Raw genomic sequence first — 16632 nt, 5'->3', positions numbered from 1 at the left:
ATCGATCGAGTGATCCTTTTTATAGGGGGACACAATCAATGACATCACACCGACAGCCACACACCCCTACGGTTGTAAACACACTTCAGGGAACACATAACCCCAACAGCGCCCCCTGTGGTTAACTCCCAAACTGCAACTGTCATTTTCACACTAAACAATGCATTTTAAATGCATTTTTTGCTGTGAAAATGACAATGGTCCCAAAAATGTGTCAAAATTGTCCAAAGTGTCCGCCATAATGTCGCAGTCACGAAAAAAATTGCTGATTGTCGCCATTAGTAGTAAAAAAAAAAATTAATAAAAATGCAATAAAACTACCCCCTATTTTGTAAACGCTATAAATTTTGCGCAAACCAACCGATAAACGCTTATTGCGATTTTTTTTTTTACCAAAAATAGGTAGAAGAATACGTGTCGGCCTAAACTGAGGAAAAAAAAATGTTTTATATATTTTTGGGGGATATTTATTATAGCAAAAAGTAAAAAATATTGCATTTTTTTCAAAATTGTCGCTCTATTTTTGTTTATAGCGCAAAAAATAAAAACCGCAGAGGTGATCAAATACCACCAAAAGAAAGCTCTATTTTCTATTTTCCAGCCCTGTTTTGGATGCAATTAAAGATTAGCGGGGTTCTCCTTTAATATGTGCACCGTGCAGCCAGTCAGAGTAATAGTACCTGAAAGTTAATTATTTGCAGTAACTAAGCAGGGATCTGACAGAGAGGAGTGCCGGAGAGCTTTGTAGATTACAGTAGGCCAAGCACATCATTCCAGGGCTTATTAACAGGCACAGAGAGGTGATGTGTACAGCATAAAGATTTCACCGTGTAATGAGACTGAGAATGGCAACATATATTTCCAGCACTGTGACCTTTCTGAAACTCATTGTACAATATTGAAATATATAACACTTTGCTTGTCCTTTTCCAGTGCCGGATTATTGCTCTAGTATTTTGCTGGTGTCGTCCTCGTTTTTTTTTTTTTTTTATTGCTTGCTGAAGTGTCCCCTTTCATTATAAAATTAAAGTGATATTAACCACTTACCCCCCGGACCATATTGCTGCCCAAAGACCAGAGTACTTTTTGCGATTCGGGACTGCGTCGCTTTAACAGACAATTGCACGGTCGTGCGACGTGGCTCCCGAACAAAATTGGCGTCCTTTTTTTCCCACAAATAGAGCTTTCTTTTGGTGGTATTTGATCACCTCTGCATTTTTTATTTTTTGCGCTATAAACAAAAATAGAGCGACAATTTTGAAAAAAATGAATATTTTTTACTTTTTGCTGTAATAAATATCCCCCAAAAATATATAAAAAAAAAAAAAATTTCCTCAGTTTAGGCCGATACGTATTCTTCTACATATTTTTCGTAAAAAAAAATCGCAATAAGCGTTTATTGATTGGTTTGCGCAAAAGTTATAGCATTTACAAAATAGGGGGTATTTTTATGTCATTTTTATTAATATATTTTTTTTACTAGTAATGGCGGCGATCAGCGATTTTTTTTCGGTATTGCAAAGTTATGGCGGAAACTTCGGACACTTTTGACACATTTTTGGGACCATTGGCATTTTTATAGCGATCGGTACTATAAAAATGCATTGGATTACTATAAAAATGCCACTGGCAGTGAAGGGGTTAACACTAGGGGGCGGGGAAGGGGTTAAGTATGTCCCTTGTGTGTTCTTACTGGGGGGGGGGGGGGGGGTGGCCTCACTAGGGGAAACACTGATCTTCTGTTCATACATTGTATGAACAGAAAATCAGCGTTTCCCCCGCTGACAGGACCGGGAGCTGTGTGTTTACACACACAGCCCCCGGTCCCCGCTCTGTACCGAGCGATCGCGTGTGCCCGGCGGCGATCGCGCCCGCCGGGCACGCGCGCGCCCCTAGTGGCGGCTGAGAGAGAGGACGTTATACTACGTGCTCTCGCCCAGCCGAGCCGACCTGCCAACGTAGAACGGCGGTGCGCGGTCGGCTAGTGGTTAAACCTTCAGTTAAAAAAAAAACAAACATGTTATTCTTACCTGCTCTGAGTAATGGTTTTGTACAGAGCAGCCCGGATCCTTCTCTTCTGGGGTCCCCCACTGGTGTTCCTGACTTTTCCTGCCTTCAGAGTACCCCCCCAACAAGCTTACAGCTGCCAAAGCAGTCCTGTGAAAACAAAAATGAATAAATAAATGCACTCCATGGAAATCAACTTATTTATTATATTTGAACATTAGATCCTCATTCAAACAGTACCTGCAGATAAAATTGATATGCTTGAATTAAAACGATATATATATATATTTTTTAAATAATTTATTTAACAAAATTATGAATATATGTACCGTATATACTCGAGTAAAAGCCAAGTTTAAAAAAGGGCTGAAAATGGCCCCCTCGGCTTATACTCGAGTCAGTGTACCTGTTGGGTCTCGGGCGTCCATTTTTCAAAAGTCACAGCTTTTTCCTGGTCCGTGATAGACGTTTGACACTGTGTTCCGCTACCTCCTATCACGGAGGTCCTCTCATCCTCTGACTTTCCCAGCAGACACTGGGGCAGATACACAAAGAGAGTACGCCGGAGTACTTTCAAATTTCCAGCGTCGTATCTTTGTTTTGAATCCTCAAAACAAGATACGACGGCATTTGGGTTAGATCCGACAGGCGTACCTCTTCGTACGCCTTCGGATCTTAGATGCAATTCTTCGGTGTCCGCTGGGTGGCGTTCCCGTCGTAATCCGCTTCGAGTATGCAAATTAGCTATTTCCGACGATCCACGAACGTACGAGCGGCCGTCGCATTCTTTTACGTCGTCTCTAGTCGGCTTTTTCCGGCGTATAGTTAAAGCTGCTATATGGTGGCGTACACAATGTTAAGTATGGCCGTCGTTCCCGCGTATAATTTTGAAAATTTTATTTTGTTTGCGTAAGTCGTCCGTGAATCGGGCTGGACGTAATTTACGTCCACGTCAAAACAATGACGTCCTTGCGACGTCATTTAGCGCAATGCACGGCGGGAAATTTAGGGACGGCGCAGTTCGTTCGGCGCGGGAACATGCTTCATTTAAATGAAACGCGCCCCCTACTCGCCGCATTTGAATTGCGCGCCATTACCCTGCGAGAGATACACTACGCCGCCGTAACTTACGGCGCAAATTCTTTGTGGATTCGAAGCTGGGAAAAGTAAGTTACAGCGGCGTAGCGTATCTCACATACGCTGCGCCCATGCAATTGTTTGTGGATCTGCCCCACTGTGTTCAGTGTTCCGCCTATCATGGACGTCCTCTTGTCCGAGGATGAAAGAAGGTCTGTGATTGGCGGAACAATGAACACAGTGTCTGCTGGGAAACTGAGTCCGAGGATGAGAGGACCTCTGTGATAGGCGGTAGCGAAACACAATGTCAAGCGCCTATTACGGAACGGGACCAGGAGGTAGCCACAACTTTTGAAAAATGGATGCCCGCGACCCGACAAGAATACAGGTACACTACAGGCATGCCCATGTGGTAAGTAGATGGTTGGAATCTGGTAAACCTGGAGAAGATTCTGCAGAAAAAGTAATTTCTAAGTAAGTTAAAAATGAACTACGGCAGCTGAAACAACAAATAGAGGAACGTGTACAGAAACTAAATGTGGAGAAGGATAAAGTCCACAATTATATTACTTGCATTGAGGAAATTACTGCATCACTGGATGTCTTTTCTTTGCCCATGAGGCGTACAAATGGGCACAGTGAGGCTTCAGGTGGGCATTGTTGACCCTCTTTTCCACTGCTGCTGCATTCTCACTCTAGGCTTATACTCAAGTCGATAAGTTTTCCCAGTTTTTGTGGTAAAATTAGGGCCCCGGCTTATACTCGAGTATATACGGTAATGATATGGTGTAGAAAAGTAAGTACACTCTTGCCCTCGGAAGCTGGTGTAGCCCCCAGTAGCAGAAAATACTTTTTTATTTTTTTTAGTACAGCCATTTTTGGTATATTTTCTAGTGTGCAAAAAAAAATCCCGTTTAACTTTAAAAGATTTCTCCACTTTGTGGGGGAAAAAATCGCAAATAAAAGAAGATATAGCCTATACAGTTGCAGCACAATTCGTATTGTATTTGAATGTTATTAAAAATTACCTTTTCTTTTCACCGAGATACTAGTCAGATTTTTGGCATCCCATAATTTTTTTGGGGCGAAATAGTCCCAAAGGGAAGTCGCATCTAAAGGGGTGCAGAGTCCAGACCCTGCAGTTTATTTTATTAGGGTCTTGCAAGTGCAGCAGCTGATTTATAATAATAAAAGAACTCACATGCTTATTCATTTTGCACATGGATACAGACAAACAGCTATTTCTTCAGAATAACAAAAGGTAGGAATCGTCAACGAAGTGGTTACTCTTAACCTTTTCAGCCTGATGACCTCAGATTCTCATCAAGCACACTTTGATATGATGTGGAATTCATAGTTGAGGCTTAACCACTTGACAACCGAGGACATCATATGACGTCCTCGGCTTTGTGCGGTGATATCTGAATGATGCCTGCAGCTACAGGCATCATTCAGATATCACCGTCTTCAGCCAGCGATTCTCTGCACGATAAGATTCTTCTAGGCAGCGGGAGGGGATGTCCGTCCCCTCCCGTCGCCATCTGGGGCTTCTCCGGACTCTCCCGTGCCATCGGGGGCCTGGAGAACGAATCGGCCGGCGCTGGCTGGGAAGCATAGAGATGACTGGTGACCAGATGGTCACCAGTCATCTTTATAACTGTCGGAGACCCGGGAGCAACGTTATGACATCACGCCGGGTACCCGGAAGTAAACAAAGCCGCAATCGCTGCTGTCGGAATGAGATTGGTGAATTTTTTTTCAAGATCTCATGCTTGTAAGCCTGGAGGAGAGATGTGGGGTCTTATTGACCCCACATCTCTCCATAAAGAGGACCTGTCACAGTGATTCCTATTACATTCCTTGTAATAGGAATAAAAGTGATAAAAAAAAACAATATAAAAAAAAAGTGTAAAAATTAAGTTAAAAAAAAATAATTTTAAACGTCCCTGTCCCCGGTAGCTCATGCTCAGAAGCGAACACGCATGTATGTAAATGCCATTCAAATCCCATATGTGAGGTATCGTCGTGTGCAACAATTCTAGCACTAGACCTCCTCTGTAACTCGAAAATAGTAACCTGTAAAAAAAATTAAAGTGACGCCTATGGAGATTTTTAAGTACCGAAGTTTGGCGCCATTCCATGAGTGTGCGCAATTTTAAAGCGTGACATGTTGGGTATCTATTTACTCGGCGTAACATCATCTTTCACATTATACAAAAAAATTGGGCTAACTTTACTGTTTTGTTATTTTTTAGTTCATGAAACCATTTTTTTCCCCCAAAAAAGGCGTTTGAAAAATGATTGCGCAAATACTGTGCGAGAAAAAAAGTTGCAATGACCGCCATTTTATTCCGTAGGGCAGAGGTGTCAAGCTCAATTTCATTGTGGGCTGCATCAGCATTACGATTGCACTCAAAAGGCCCGGTTGTATCTGTAAGATGAGATGTCCAGCACATCCCCCTCCCCTTACATTAGATGTCAAGAGCCACCCCATCATCAGAAGTTGAGTCCTACACCCTTCCTTACATCACAGTGTACTCCCCTTTCCTTATGCTGCTGCTGGGAAGAAGCTGAATGCCCTGCTTGAAAGCAGAAAGTAAGGGTCTGGAGGAGGAAGGAAGGCTGGAGCTCCCCTGCAGCTGCAGGAGAGGTGCGAGGGCCACATGAAATGGCATGGGGGGCCGGATTCGGCCCGCGGGCCTTGTGTTTGACACCTGTGCCGTAGGGTGTCTGCTAAAAATATATATATAATATTTGGGGGCTCTGATTAATTTTCTAGCAAAAACAATGTGATTTTTACATGGAGAGAAGTGCCAAAATAGGCCCGGTGGACAAGTAGTTAAAGCAGCAAAGCAACCCAATGCCATAAAAAAATAACCACCATGTTTCACAGTTGGTATGAGGTTGCTCTGCTAAATTGATTTTGGTTTTCACCAAATATGTCTGTTGTTAGTCTTCTATCCCTTATGAGCAACTACACTGGAGTGGTACTTGTCCCACACTGTTGGGCCCACAGTACACTCTGGATTTATTATTGACTAACACCTAGGTTAATTAAGCTTCTCCTGTAACATCTGCATGTTTCTCCTGCAGGTGTGATGAATGTAAGCTTTGCTACCACTTTGGTTGCCTCGACCCACCTCTGAAAAAGTCTCCTAAACAAACCGGGTATGGGTGGATTTGTCAAGAGTGCGATTCCTCCTCTTCCAAGGTAAGTTTGACAGGGAAATTTGGACCATTTAGGTGACCTTGTTTTCTGTTCTCCAAATTTAAACTTTATCGGAACTTAATACTTTCTGGAGCTCAGTTTATTACATTTTAGAGTGTGGTCCATGCAGTAGTTTTAAAAGCAGATTTTGTTTAACAAATAATTTGTGCGTTACCTTCATACACCATATGGCCCAAAGTTTTTTAATACCTGACCATCACACCTAACTATATGACCAAAAGCATGTGGATCTGCAGATTGAGTTCAAGTGTTTCCAGTGAAGGGTACTGTTATGTTTCAGCATTCAAAAACATTGTAGGCCATTGTGCACTTCATTATTGTGATAACAGTTTGGGGAAGAAGGCCTTTTCCTGTTCTAGCATGACCGAGCCAGTTCCTTAAAGACATGGTTTGATGAGTTTGGTGTGGAGGAACTCAAGAGTCATGCACAGAGCCCTGACTCTCAACCCTACTGAACACCTTTGTGATGAATTGGAAAGTCAAGTGTGAACCTGTTTTCAGTGCCTGACCTCACAAATGCTCTTTTGGTTGAATTGGCACACATTACCACAGACTCTTCAAAATCTTGTGGAAAGCCTTGCCAGAAGAGATGAGGCTGTTATAGCCATCAAAGGGGAAACTCCATATTCCTATGAATTTGGAATGAAAATTCCAACAAGCCCAAAGGTGTGATGGACAGGGTTCCAAAACTTTTGGCCATACTGTGTACCTATTCGTTTTGCACCGAGACTGGTATCTGTACTGATGCTAGGCAATTGCATAATTGCAAATCTTCCGCTGCTAAACTGATACCTTTACATATGTGTGAAGACGGTTTGCAGCACGATTTCAAGCCCTGTCCAGCGTGACTTCAGCACTTCAGCTGCGATTCAGGTGCAAATTGTTAACCTGTATAACATAGGAAATCGCCCTGAACTGGGCTGAAAATTATATTGGACTATTTTTGGAACCGCCCTGTGGCCTGCCCGCACGTATGTGAATCGGAAAGCCTTTTGGTTCACATATCAGGTTCAAAACGCACCCAGTTCTCATATATGTGTACCAGGGCTAAAAATGGGTATCGGTAATTGGTATCGGCGAGTACTTCAGAAAAAGTATCAGTACTTGTACTCGGTATAAAAAATAAATGGTATCAATGCACACATAGTACCCATAATGTCCTAAAGGGGTTTAACCCCCTCAGTAAAAAAATAAAATAAAATGGTGGTCTGATACCTTAGCCTTGTCATGGAACAAAGCCACCTAATAACATTGATATAATAAGAAAACTATTTATTTTCTCAACACTCGTACATTCACTTTAGGGTTTGTGCATTCTTAGAGTTTCAGGTTGATGGGTTAGGGTGAGGAGACACATAAATCTAGTCGCTGATAATTGGTCTTCCTTCAGTGTCTCACCTATTCCAAGTGAGAGACGCAGAAACAATGTCTCATTAAAGCATAATTGTGCTTATAGTGCAGATTATTTTATTGTGCTTGGCCCTGCAGCCTAAGTAAAATATGCTAAGAAATGCGAAGAGATGTGCATTTGAGACACTAGGTCCTGAATCTTCCTTCCATTATCCTTTCTTGCACAGAAAGCCGCTCCCAGCTGCCATTAGAGGGTGCAGTTTTGAACCGGGTTAGTGGCTCTGCATTGGAATTGATATGTAGCCGCTCTTCAAATCCAATTCTCACTATAATCCTAGAAAGGTTAACCATGGTTTATGGACTCTGCAGAGGCAAGTCCAGTTAAAGCTTTAGCTCTGTAAGTGTAGATATGCTTTAACAGTGTTAAACTCTAACTTGGTAAAATTTGGTATTGGTGGTTAGTCTCCAATCTGCATGAGCAGTCAGCTGAATATATTAATGATACTAGGGAAAGTTAATTATGAGATAGAATCTTGGAGGGAAATAACTACTTTTGAATCTAAGCACCATTTCGGTGTAATAATGTAATGGAGGGGTTTAAGTAATGATTGAAATATAGATTGGTGAGCGCAAACATGGAAGGATTGTGTTTGTTTGTTTTTTTATACTAGGCAGGGATATGTGATGGAAATGTTTTACGTGTTTGTTGTATAATGGAATTAAAAATGTAATATAAATTATTTGATAAAAAAAAAAAAATCCCTAACTGAAAGCTCCATATAAAAGCAAAAGAAAAGGCCTTAAAAAAATATAAGGCTGAGGGGTCCTTGTCAGCATTCCAACGCTACAAGGAATGCAATCAGAAATGTAAGAGTGCAATCAAGGCTGCTAAAATTGGCCACGAAAGGCACATAGCAGAGGAGAGTAAATAAGTCCCATTATATTAACATTAAGAGAATGAGGCCGGAGCATATTGGGCCCAATAATGAAAATCAGGGGAATTTGGTTACAGAAGACAGGAAGAAAGCAAAAGGTTTTAAATGCATTCTCTCCTCAGTTTTCACAAAGGAAAAAGGGGCATATAGTAACCAAGAATGTAATGTTAACACGTCACAGAATGTACAATTGTGGCTAACAGATGCCAGTATCAGAAATAGACTTGAAAAACGTAACATTAATAAATCACCAGGACCAGATCGCTTACACCTAAGAGTGCTTAAGGAACTCAGTCAGCTGATAGCTAGACTATTGTTCTTAATTTTTATAGATAGTTTACTGAAAGGAATGGTACCAGCTGAATGGAGAAAAGCCAACATGGTACCAATATGTAAAAGAGGGCCGAGAGATATCCCTGGAAACTGCAGATCAGTCAGCCTAACATCGATAGTATGTAAAATATTGGAGGGGATATTAAGGGGCCATGTCCAAGAAATTGCTGATGAAAACGAAACGGTATCATTAGTAGTAATCATGAAGGATCACCAGACCAAGCTGTTAACATTCTATGAGGAAGTGAGCTGCCACCTAGATAAAGGTAGGCTGTGGACATGGTATACCTGGATTTTGCAAAGGCATTTAAAACAGTTCCCTGTAAAGGTTTACTTTACAAACTGACGTTTTGTAGGTGTGGACCATGCGGTATGTACCTGGAAAACTGTTTACAGGGTTGTGGCCAAAGAGTGGTGATAAATTAGTAAGCACTCAGAATCGTCTTGTGTGATAAGTGGGGTCCCACAAGGATCTGTCCTTGTGGGAGTCCTAGGGGAATGCACTTTCGAAATCAGCAACATTATCTCTCATATTCTATCACATTCCTTTCAAAAGTTGTTGTTTTTGCATAGGAGCTGTTGGACACTTTCAGAAACTGATTAGGCTTGTACAATGAGCTTTGTATTGCATAAAAAAAACATACATAGCACATAGAATAATGATATGCTATGATAACAAATGTAATAAAAAATGACCCCGGCTGTGTAAGTGGCTAGAGTCGCAATGATGTCACTCTCGCTCATGCGCGCGTAGGAGCAACCGTTTAGGGCACAAGACTCTGAAGGAACGGCACGGGTATGCCGTTATTTCAGAGGGCATGTGCCGGTGACGTCACTGGCTGCATGTTCTTTAAATAACTCCTAAATGGTGCACGTTTAGGAGATATTTACACTACCTACAGGTAAGCCTTAATATACGCTTACCTATCGGTAAAGATCATGCATGCAGGTTTTTACTCCCACTTTAAGCAAATTGTGAATTTGTTGAAGAATTCCTTACCTGGAGATCCCAAAGTGAAAACACATTTTCGTACATCACGGTACACACAGTAGGTTACAAATTATGACTACCGGGTTTATGCACCACCTATAGGTTATTGGACACGGGCAGAAAAAAAAAATATAACCCCTCCCTAATAGGAAGTACTTCAGTTTTTTCACCAGTTTTTTTATTTTCCCCCCAGGCCTTAGTTGACAGGGGACAATGCCCTTCATACATTAGAGGTGGTTTGAGCTGTCAAAATGTATTTGAAAGTGCCTGCTGCAATCAGGTAGTTGGAATACGTGTTTACCCTTCCCGAAGGTCCTAGGAGTGGTCAGGTGGTTACCAAGTTGACCATTTCACTGTGGATTTGTCAATTTATTGGTTAAGCCTATGGCTTGAAGGATACGGTCTCACTTTTTCCAGTGAAAGCTCACTCTACCATAAGGCCCCGTACACACCGACGGACTGTCCGATGAAATCGGTCCGCCGGACCGTTTTCAGCGCACATGTCCGCCCGGAGATTTCTGTCTGATGGTTGTACACACCATCAGACAGAAATCCGCGCGTACACGATACGCGGTGACGTGGCCTCGCCGTCACCGCGACGATTACGCGGCGACGTGTGCGGCCCTGCAAGGTCAATGCTTCCACGCATGCGTCGAATCACTTCGACGCATGCGAGGGATGGCGGCCGAGCGGACATGTCCGGTGAGTCTGTACAGACGACCGAACATGTCCGACAGACAGGTTTCCAGCGGACAGTTTTCTGAGCATGCTAAGAAATTTTTGTCCGCTGGAAAACGGTCGGCTGGACAAATGTCCGCTGGAAAACGGTCCGATAGGCCGTACACACGACCGTACATGTCCCCTGAAACTGGTCCACGGACAAGTATCAGCGGACAGATCCGGTCGTGTACAAGGCCTTAGTGTTGGGAAATCTATTATCTGGCATCAGTGGCTCAGGTTTCCAAGGCTGTGACCTGGGCCTCCGTACACACCTTTTATGAGGTTTTTACCCAGGTGGATGCAATATCTTTTGCCTGCAGTGTTTTTTGTACTTATATTTCAATGGTATAAATTCACGTTTACAAAATCCATTTATTTTACGTACATCACGGAACACAGAGCAGGGTATAAAGCGTGACTACCTGGGTTATGCGCCACCTACCGGTGAATGGACACTTTCAGAAACATAGGGGAAGTCCTCCCCTACTTAAAGCGCAGTTCTACTGGTTACGTTTATTAAAAGTCAGCAGCTACAATAAGTGTAGCTGCTGACTTTTAATAAACAGACACTTATCTGTCCTGTGGTCCGATGATGCGGCCACCCAACAGCTCACTCCTCTCCCCCTCCTTTCTGCGGGGGGCCATCATTGTAAGTGTGGCCGTCAGGCTGTGACAGCTTGCGGCTTCACAGCCGGATGCGCGAGTCACGCTGTGCTCTGTCAGTGGCCAGGCAATCTTCTGGGCCTTGTGATGTGTCCCAAAAGATTGCAGGGAGGGGTTGCCTAGTGGAAGAGGAGGAGTCAACCAGGTGGCCAGACGACCATACCATGACGGAGAGCTGGGTACCAATCAAAACCTCAAAAAATGACCTGCCAATTGTGGCATGTCAGGAGGCGAGGGGTACTTAAAGCGGAAGTTCCATTTTTGGGTGGAACTTTGCTTTATCTCCTCCCACACAGGAAGTACTTCAGTTTTGTAGCAAGCAATAAACCCCCAAAAGAGGGGAGGGACCTCTGTGCCCCGTGATGTACTCCAAGAACTGGATTTTACTGGTAACAAAAGTAGACCAACAACTTTAAGCTATTGCCATTGGGCTGCCTATTGGATCAGATCGGAAACCCAATGGCCAACTGAAGGAGCTTGCACTGCAAGCTGATATCGCTGCTGCCAATTGTGATGTAGCTGTTTAGCATTGTCGACCAGCATACAGTAAGTGCTTTTACATCAGGATCTCCAGTTAAAGAACTTTGCAAAAGATAAAAATGTTCTCTGATTTTTGTGAAATTTGTATACAGCGAGACATGCAAAATATACAAAAAGATTTTGGGTTCACATACACTTTAAACATTTCCTGACATTGTTGCATTAAGCTGTTCGCTATACTAATCACAGCAGCAAATTGTCTTATTGAAATGAGAATTTCAGCGCTTTCATTAGTGGTTGAAGCCCACGGAGGTGACCCTCACAGTGAACCTGGGCCTGTAGACGAAGGAAATAAGCTGTCCGGTCTTGTTTAGAACTGTCTAATTTCTCTTCAGTTCCACTTAAATATCTCAGCCTTCCCTTGACTGAAGAGGAATTAGTATTGAATTCCTGTCTGATGTTTAACATAGAAGAGTTTCACCCTTAGTTAAAAGATGTTTTATTGTCATTCAGAGTCTATCCAGAATCATTCATGCCGAAATTAACACACTGGAGCATCAAGTCTCTTTTAAAAAAATTAAATTAGAAACAAAATCACCCAAATTATCAATTTTCTCATGTCTTGATGGGATAAAAAATAAAATTACTTTTCGACCCTAGGTGGCCAGGTTCCTTGTCAGGAGTTGGATGATAAAATCCCAGCTGGGATGATTTTCCTCCACAGCAAGATGACATTTTTTTTAGTACATTCTAGCAAAATCATTTGACCAACTCCATAGAATTTAGACACAAATATTGCTGATACAGGGGAACCAGTTTTCCATACCCTATGCTACAAGAATCACAGCTTTCAGACCTTGCATGGCCCTGGTATTTTCAACACAATTCCCAAAAACAAAACCACTTCACTCTCCTGTCTATCTTGTTTGACAGTAAGATTTTTTTATTTAAATTTTTTTGAAGATGTACTGGCATGTACAAAAAAAAAAAAACATATTGAAGTGGCAATCTTGACACATTCTACAAATGGTGATTAAAGTGCTCACCTTTAGAGACAAGATATGTAGACCTGGGACCTGCACCTATGTCACGGGAAAGCTCTTTGTGCCCATTTTTGAGACTGTTCACCTGTGCTTGTGCCATTCAAAATAGTAATAACTTTTGGAGCAACAAGGAAAGGAGGCCTCTCTTACAAAATACACAATTGGTTTGCAAAGACTAATATCCAACTACAGAAAACACAAATAAAGGGCATGACCTGATATCATCGGCACCACATCCCAAACTACTAGAACCATACAAACAGCAAAAAAGAGGTAACTTTCGAGGAGCACGAATACAGACCCAAGAACAGAAGAAGAGTATGTACCCAGTAAAATATTACAAACACTTTATTGATCTATGAATTAAAAAAAAGATAAAGGGTATCCTTTCCATCCCTAGGAAAGGATCCAGTTCCTGCTGGGCCCTATTATAATTGTACATACAATATCGTTTCATAATCATCATACAAAAAACAGAACTGTCTATGCAGGAACACTGTTGTATTTCCTGATGCATTTGAGTACAAATTTACTGCTTCAGGAGACCTAATACAACAGGGAATAGAACACAGTTAGGATAATACTCACATAAATCTATAAAACAGTGGAGATGCATTAGGGTTACATACTCACTTACAACAAAATAGTTAAATGTGCATGTGGCATCACATCCAGAGAAAAACACAGATTAAGTCCAATAACAGATATGTGGTTGCTCAAAGGCAATCCCTCATGCCGCGAACACACGACCGTATTTAGAATGGTCATTAAAAACGATCGTGTGTAGGCTCCAGAGCATTTTTCATGACGTGAAAAATAGACATTAAAAATTTAGAACATGCTCTATTTTTTTTTTCACGTTGACGTTTTTCACGTCGTGAAAAACGGCCGTGTGTAGGCTTTTACGTCGTGAAAAAAAACACGCATGCTCAAAAGCAAGTTATGAGACGGGAGCGCTCGTTCTGGGAAAACTAGCGTTCGTAATGGAGATAGCACATTCGTCACGCTGTAACAGACTGAAAAGCACGAAGACTGAAAAGTGCGAATCGTCTCTCGCCAAACTTTTACTAACGCAAAATCAGCCCCAAGGGTGGAGCCATCTGAATGGAACTTCCCCTTTATAGTGCCGTCGTACGTGTTGTACGTCACCGCGCTTTGCTCGAGCATTTTTTTTTTTTCACGATCATGTGTAGGCAAGGCAGGCTTGACAAGAATCGCGTCGAAAAAAACATGTTTTTTCTAGACCATTAAAAACAGTCGTGTGTACATGGCATAAGACTGAGAAAATACTGGAGAGAAATTGTGGATGGCCAGATGAAACCCATGATTAATGGAATGAAAACCTAAAAAAATAAAAAAAAAGAGGAAAACGGTTCAATGTAAATTCCTGCTAGACTAAAGGATGGTGTAGGCTTGATTATAGATTGAGAGAAAGAACTAACATGAGCTTGAATATTTTGTATGAACAGCCATTGGAGGACAATTCTCAAACTAGGATTTTGGCAATACACTAAAGGAAAAAAAAAAACAGAGATATAGCCCAATAAGTTGTAAATGAAATCTTAAAGTTGATGTAAACCCTCCATACACCCAGTGAAGTGAACAGCCTCAGATGATACACAGAGATGAAACAAATCTCCCTACATAGGTTTTACATGTATATCTGCTGTCTATACATTTATATACTGTTTAGAAAGATAAGATTGTGTTAGGAGATTTTCTCTTCCTGGTTAACACAGAGTGTGATGTCTGGGCATAGAGCCAAGAGGAAAGAGACACACCCCCACTCATAGGCAGAGGCTCTTAGAGGTGTTTTGTAATAGGACCTGCTCCCTGCTAATCTATTTTAGCAACCTCCCCGGACTGTAGATTTCAGGCTGCTTTTGTCTAAAGCGGGGATATGCAATTAGCGGACCTCCAGCTGTTGCAGAACTACAAATCCCATGAGGCATAGCAAGGCTCTGACAGCCACGAGCATGACACCCGGAGGCAGAGGCATGATGGGATTTGTAGTTTTGCAACATGTGGAGGTCCGCTAATTGCATATCACTGGTCTAAAGTGTCCGAGAATTTGTCAGGAGTTATCAGGCTGATAATAGAGGAACGGTTCATGAGAGAGCTATGGGACTTGGCTCGTTGAAGAGAGATAACAAAATACTGCAGATATATGTTCTCAACTCAAATTTCATGAATTGGGTTTACATCCACTTTAAGAGTGAAATTAGCCCCCATATATGTAAAACAACAACAACAGGGGGACACAACTGGAGGACGAAAAATAAAAATACAGAGTGTAGTATCCAACTACACATAATGCAGATTTAAAGTAGCCTTGAGCTCAGCTTTTATGGAAAAGTACCAAGTAATATATTGTTCCATCTGCCCTTGTTGGCATCACTTCATTGTGGAATAGTGGGCGAAGCCTAATTTTAGGCAATTCGCTTGGAAAAACAAAAGCATCTAAAATGCATCTGAACTAAGGAAAAGACCATCACATCACATATGGTAGATAGACTATTAATGTTGCAAGGATTCTAAGGGATGCAGTAATCTGCTCAAACTTTCTGCTGAGTGGGTCATCCTGACACCATTAGTTGGATACTCACTGTGTTGGTGTACATGACCCCTGTTGGTATATGGTCATTCCATCACTAAAGACACATGGTTCAGCAAAGTAAACCTCAGGACATAGTTGGGGATATCAGAAATGCTATCTCATGTTCTGTGCATTTTCCAGGATATGTAAAAATAATTTGATAATGTTCACACAGTAAAATTGTGTATACATTTACTTAAAGTGGATGTAAACCCAATTTTTTTTTTTTTATGTCACAATGTACAATTTAAGATTTCCTATCATCTGTGCCCAGTCTTGCCACGCAGAGTTAATCCAGCTCTGAGCAATCCTCTCTTATTGTTCAGTGAAATGCAACAGACTTCCAGATAAAAACCAAAGTCCTTGCTTCTGAAAAAAAGTGCGCAATTCACATCCCCTCCCCTGTGTTTTGATTAAATGTTTTCAAAATATGGGGTGAGTGACAGTTCAGTGCCATGAGAAAATGCAACAGCCATCAGAATATACATAGAGCTGGAGGGAAGAGGGGAGGGGGATGTGAATTGAGCACTTTTTACAGAAGCTGTGTATGTCTGCAAGCAGTGCACGAGATATGTAAATAACCTGTCACTCAAGCAAGGACTTTGGTTTTTATCTGGAAGTCTGTTTTATTTCCCTGAACAATAAAAAGTGGATTGCTCAGAGCTGGATTAACTCTGGGCATAGATGATAGGAAATCTTATTCTCTACATTGTGACATAAAAAAAAAAATTGGGGTTTACATCCACTTTAAATTATCTTTTCTTCAAGATAAACAAAGTAGTAGAATGCGAGCTGCATGACTTTTCATTTGATTTGCCCATTAGAAGGGGGCAACTATGTCCCCTGAAACAGAATGGGCTGTTTTTATAATTCTTTATTTAATATTTTAAAAGAACAAATTTTTGACTACTTAACCACTTCAATACCGGCCCATTGTCATTTGACGTCCACAGATGGGATCTCCCATCCTGGGTGGACGTCAAATGACGTCCTGGGCTTTGCGGGTGAATATCTGAATGATGCCTGCAGCCAGAGACATCATCCAGATATCCTCTTGTTCAGCCGGCGATTCTGCACGACATAAGAATGATCATAGCGGCGGTTCCGCCGCTTGATCGTTCTTACAGGTGGCAGGAGGGGACATCCCCCCCTCCCGCCGCCATCCGGTGCTTCTCCGGGCTCTCCCGTGCCATCGGGGGCCCGGAGAA

At 41.9% G+C, this 16632-nt stretch overlaps 1 protein-coding gene across 4 annotated transcripts in view; it reads left to right on the top strand.

The window, feature by feature from the left end:
- Positions 1-16632, top strand: part of PHF14 (PHD finger protein 14) — a 293179-nt gene that overhangs the window by 178801 nt on the left and 97746 nt on the right. For 3 of the 4 annotated variants that reach the window (XM_040352269.1, XM_040352272.1, XM_040352270.1), the window contains one exon: positions 6178-6295. The exons of the other annotated variant lie outside the window; for it this stretch is intronic. In XM_040352269.1, the coding sequence (XP_040208203.1) occupies positions 6178-6295 (118 nt within the window). The remainder of the gene's footprint in view (positions 1-6177; positions 6296-16632) is intronic. 4 annotated transcript variants of the gene reach the window in all.

This window comes from Rana temporaria, chromosome 5 (assembly GCF_905171775.1).
Source record: "Rana temporaria chromosome 5, aRanTem1.1, whole genome shotgun sequence".
NCBI lineage: Eukaryota > Metazoa > Chordata > Amphibia > Anura > Ranidae > Rana > Rana temporaria.
This window is presented reverse-complemented; position numbering and strand designations above follow the sequence as displayed.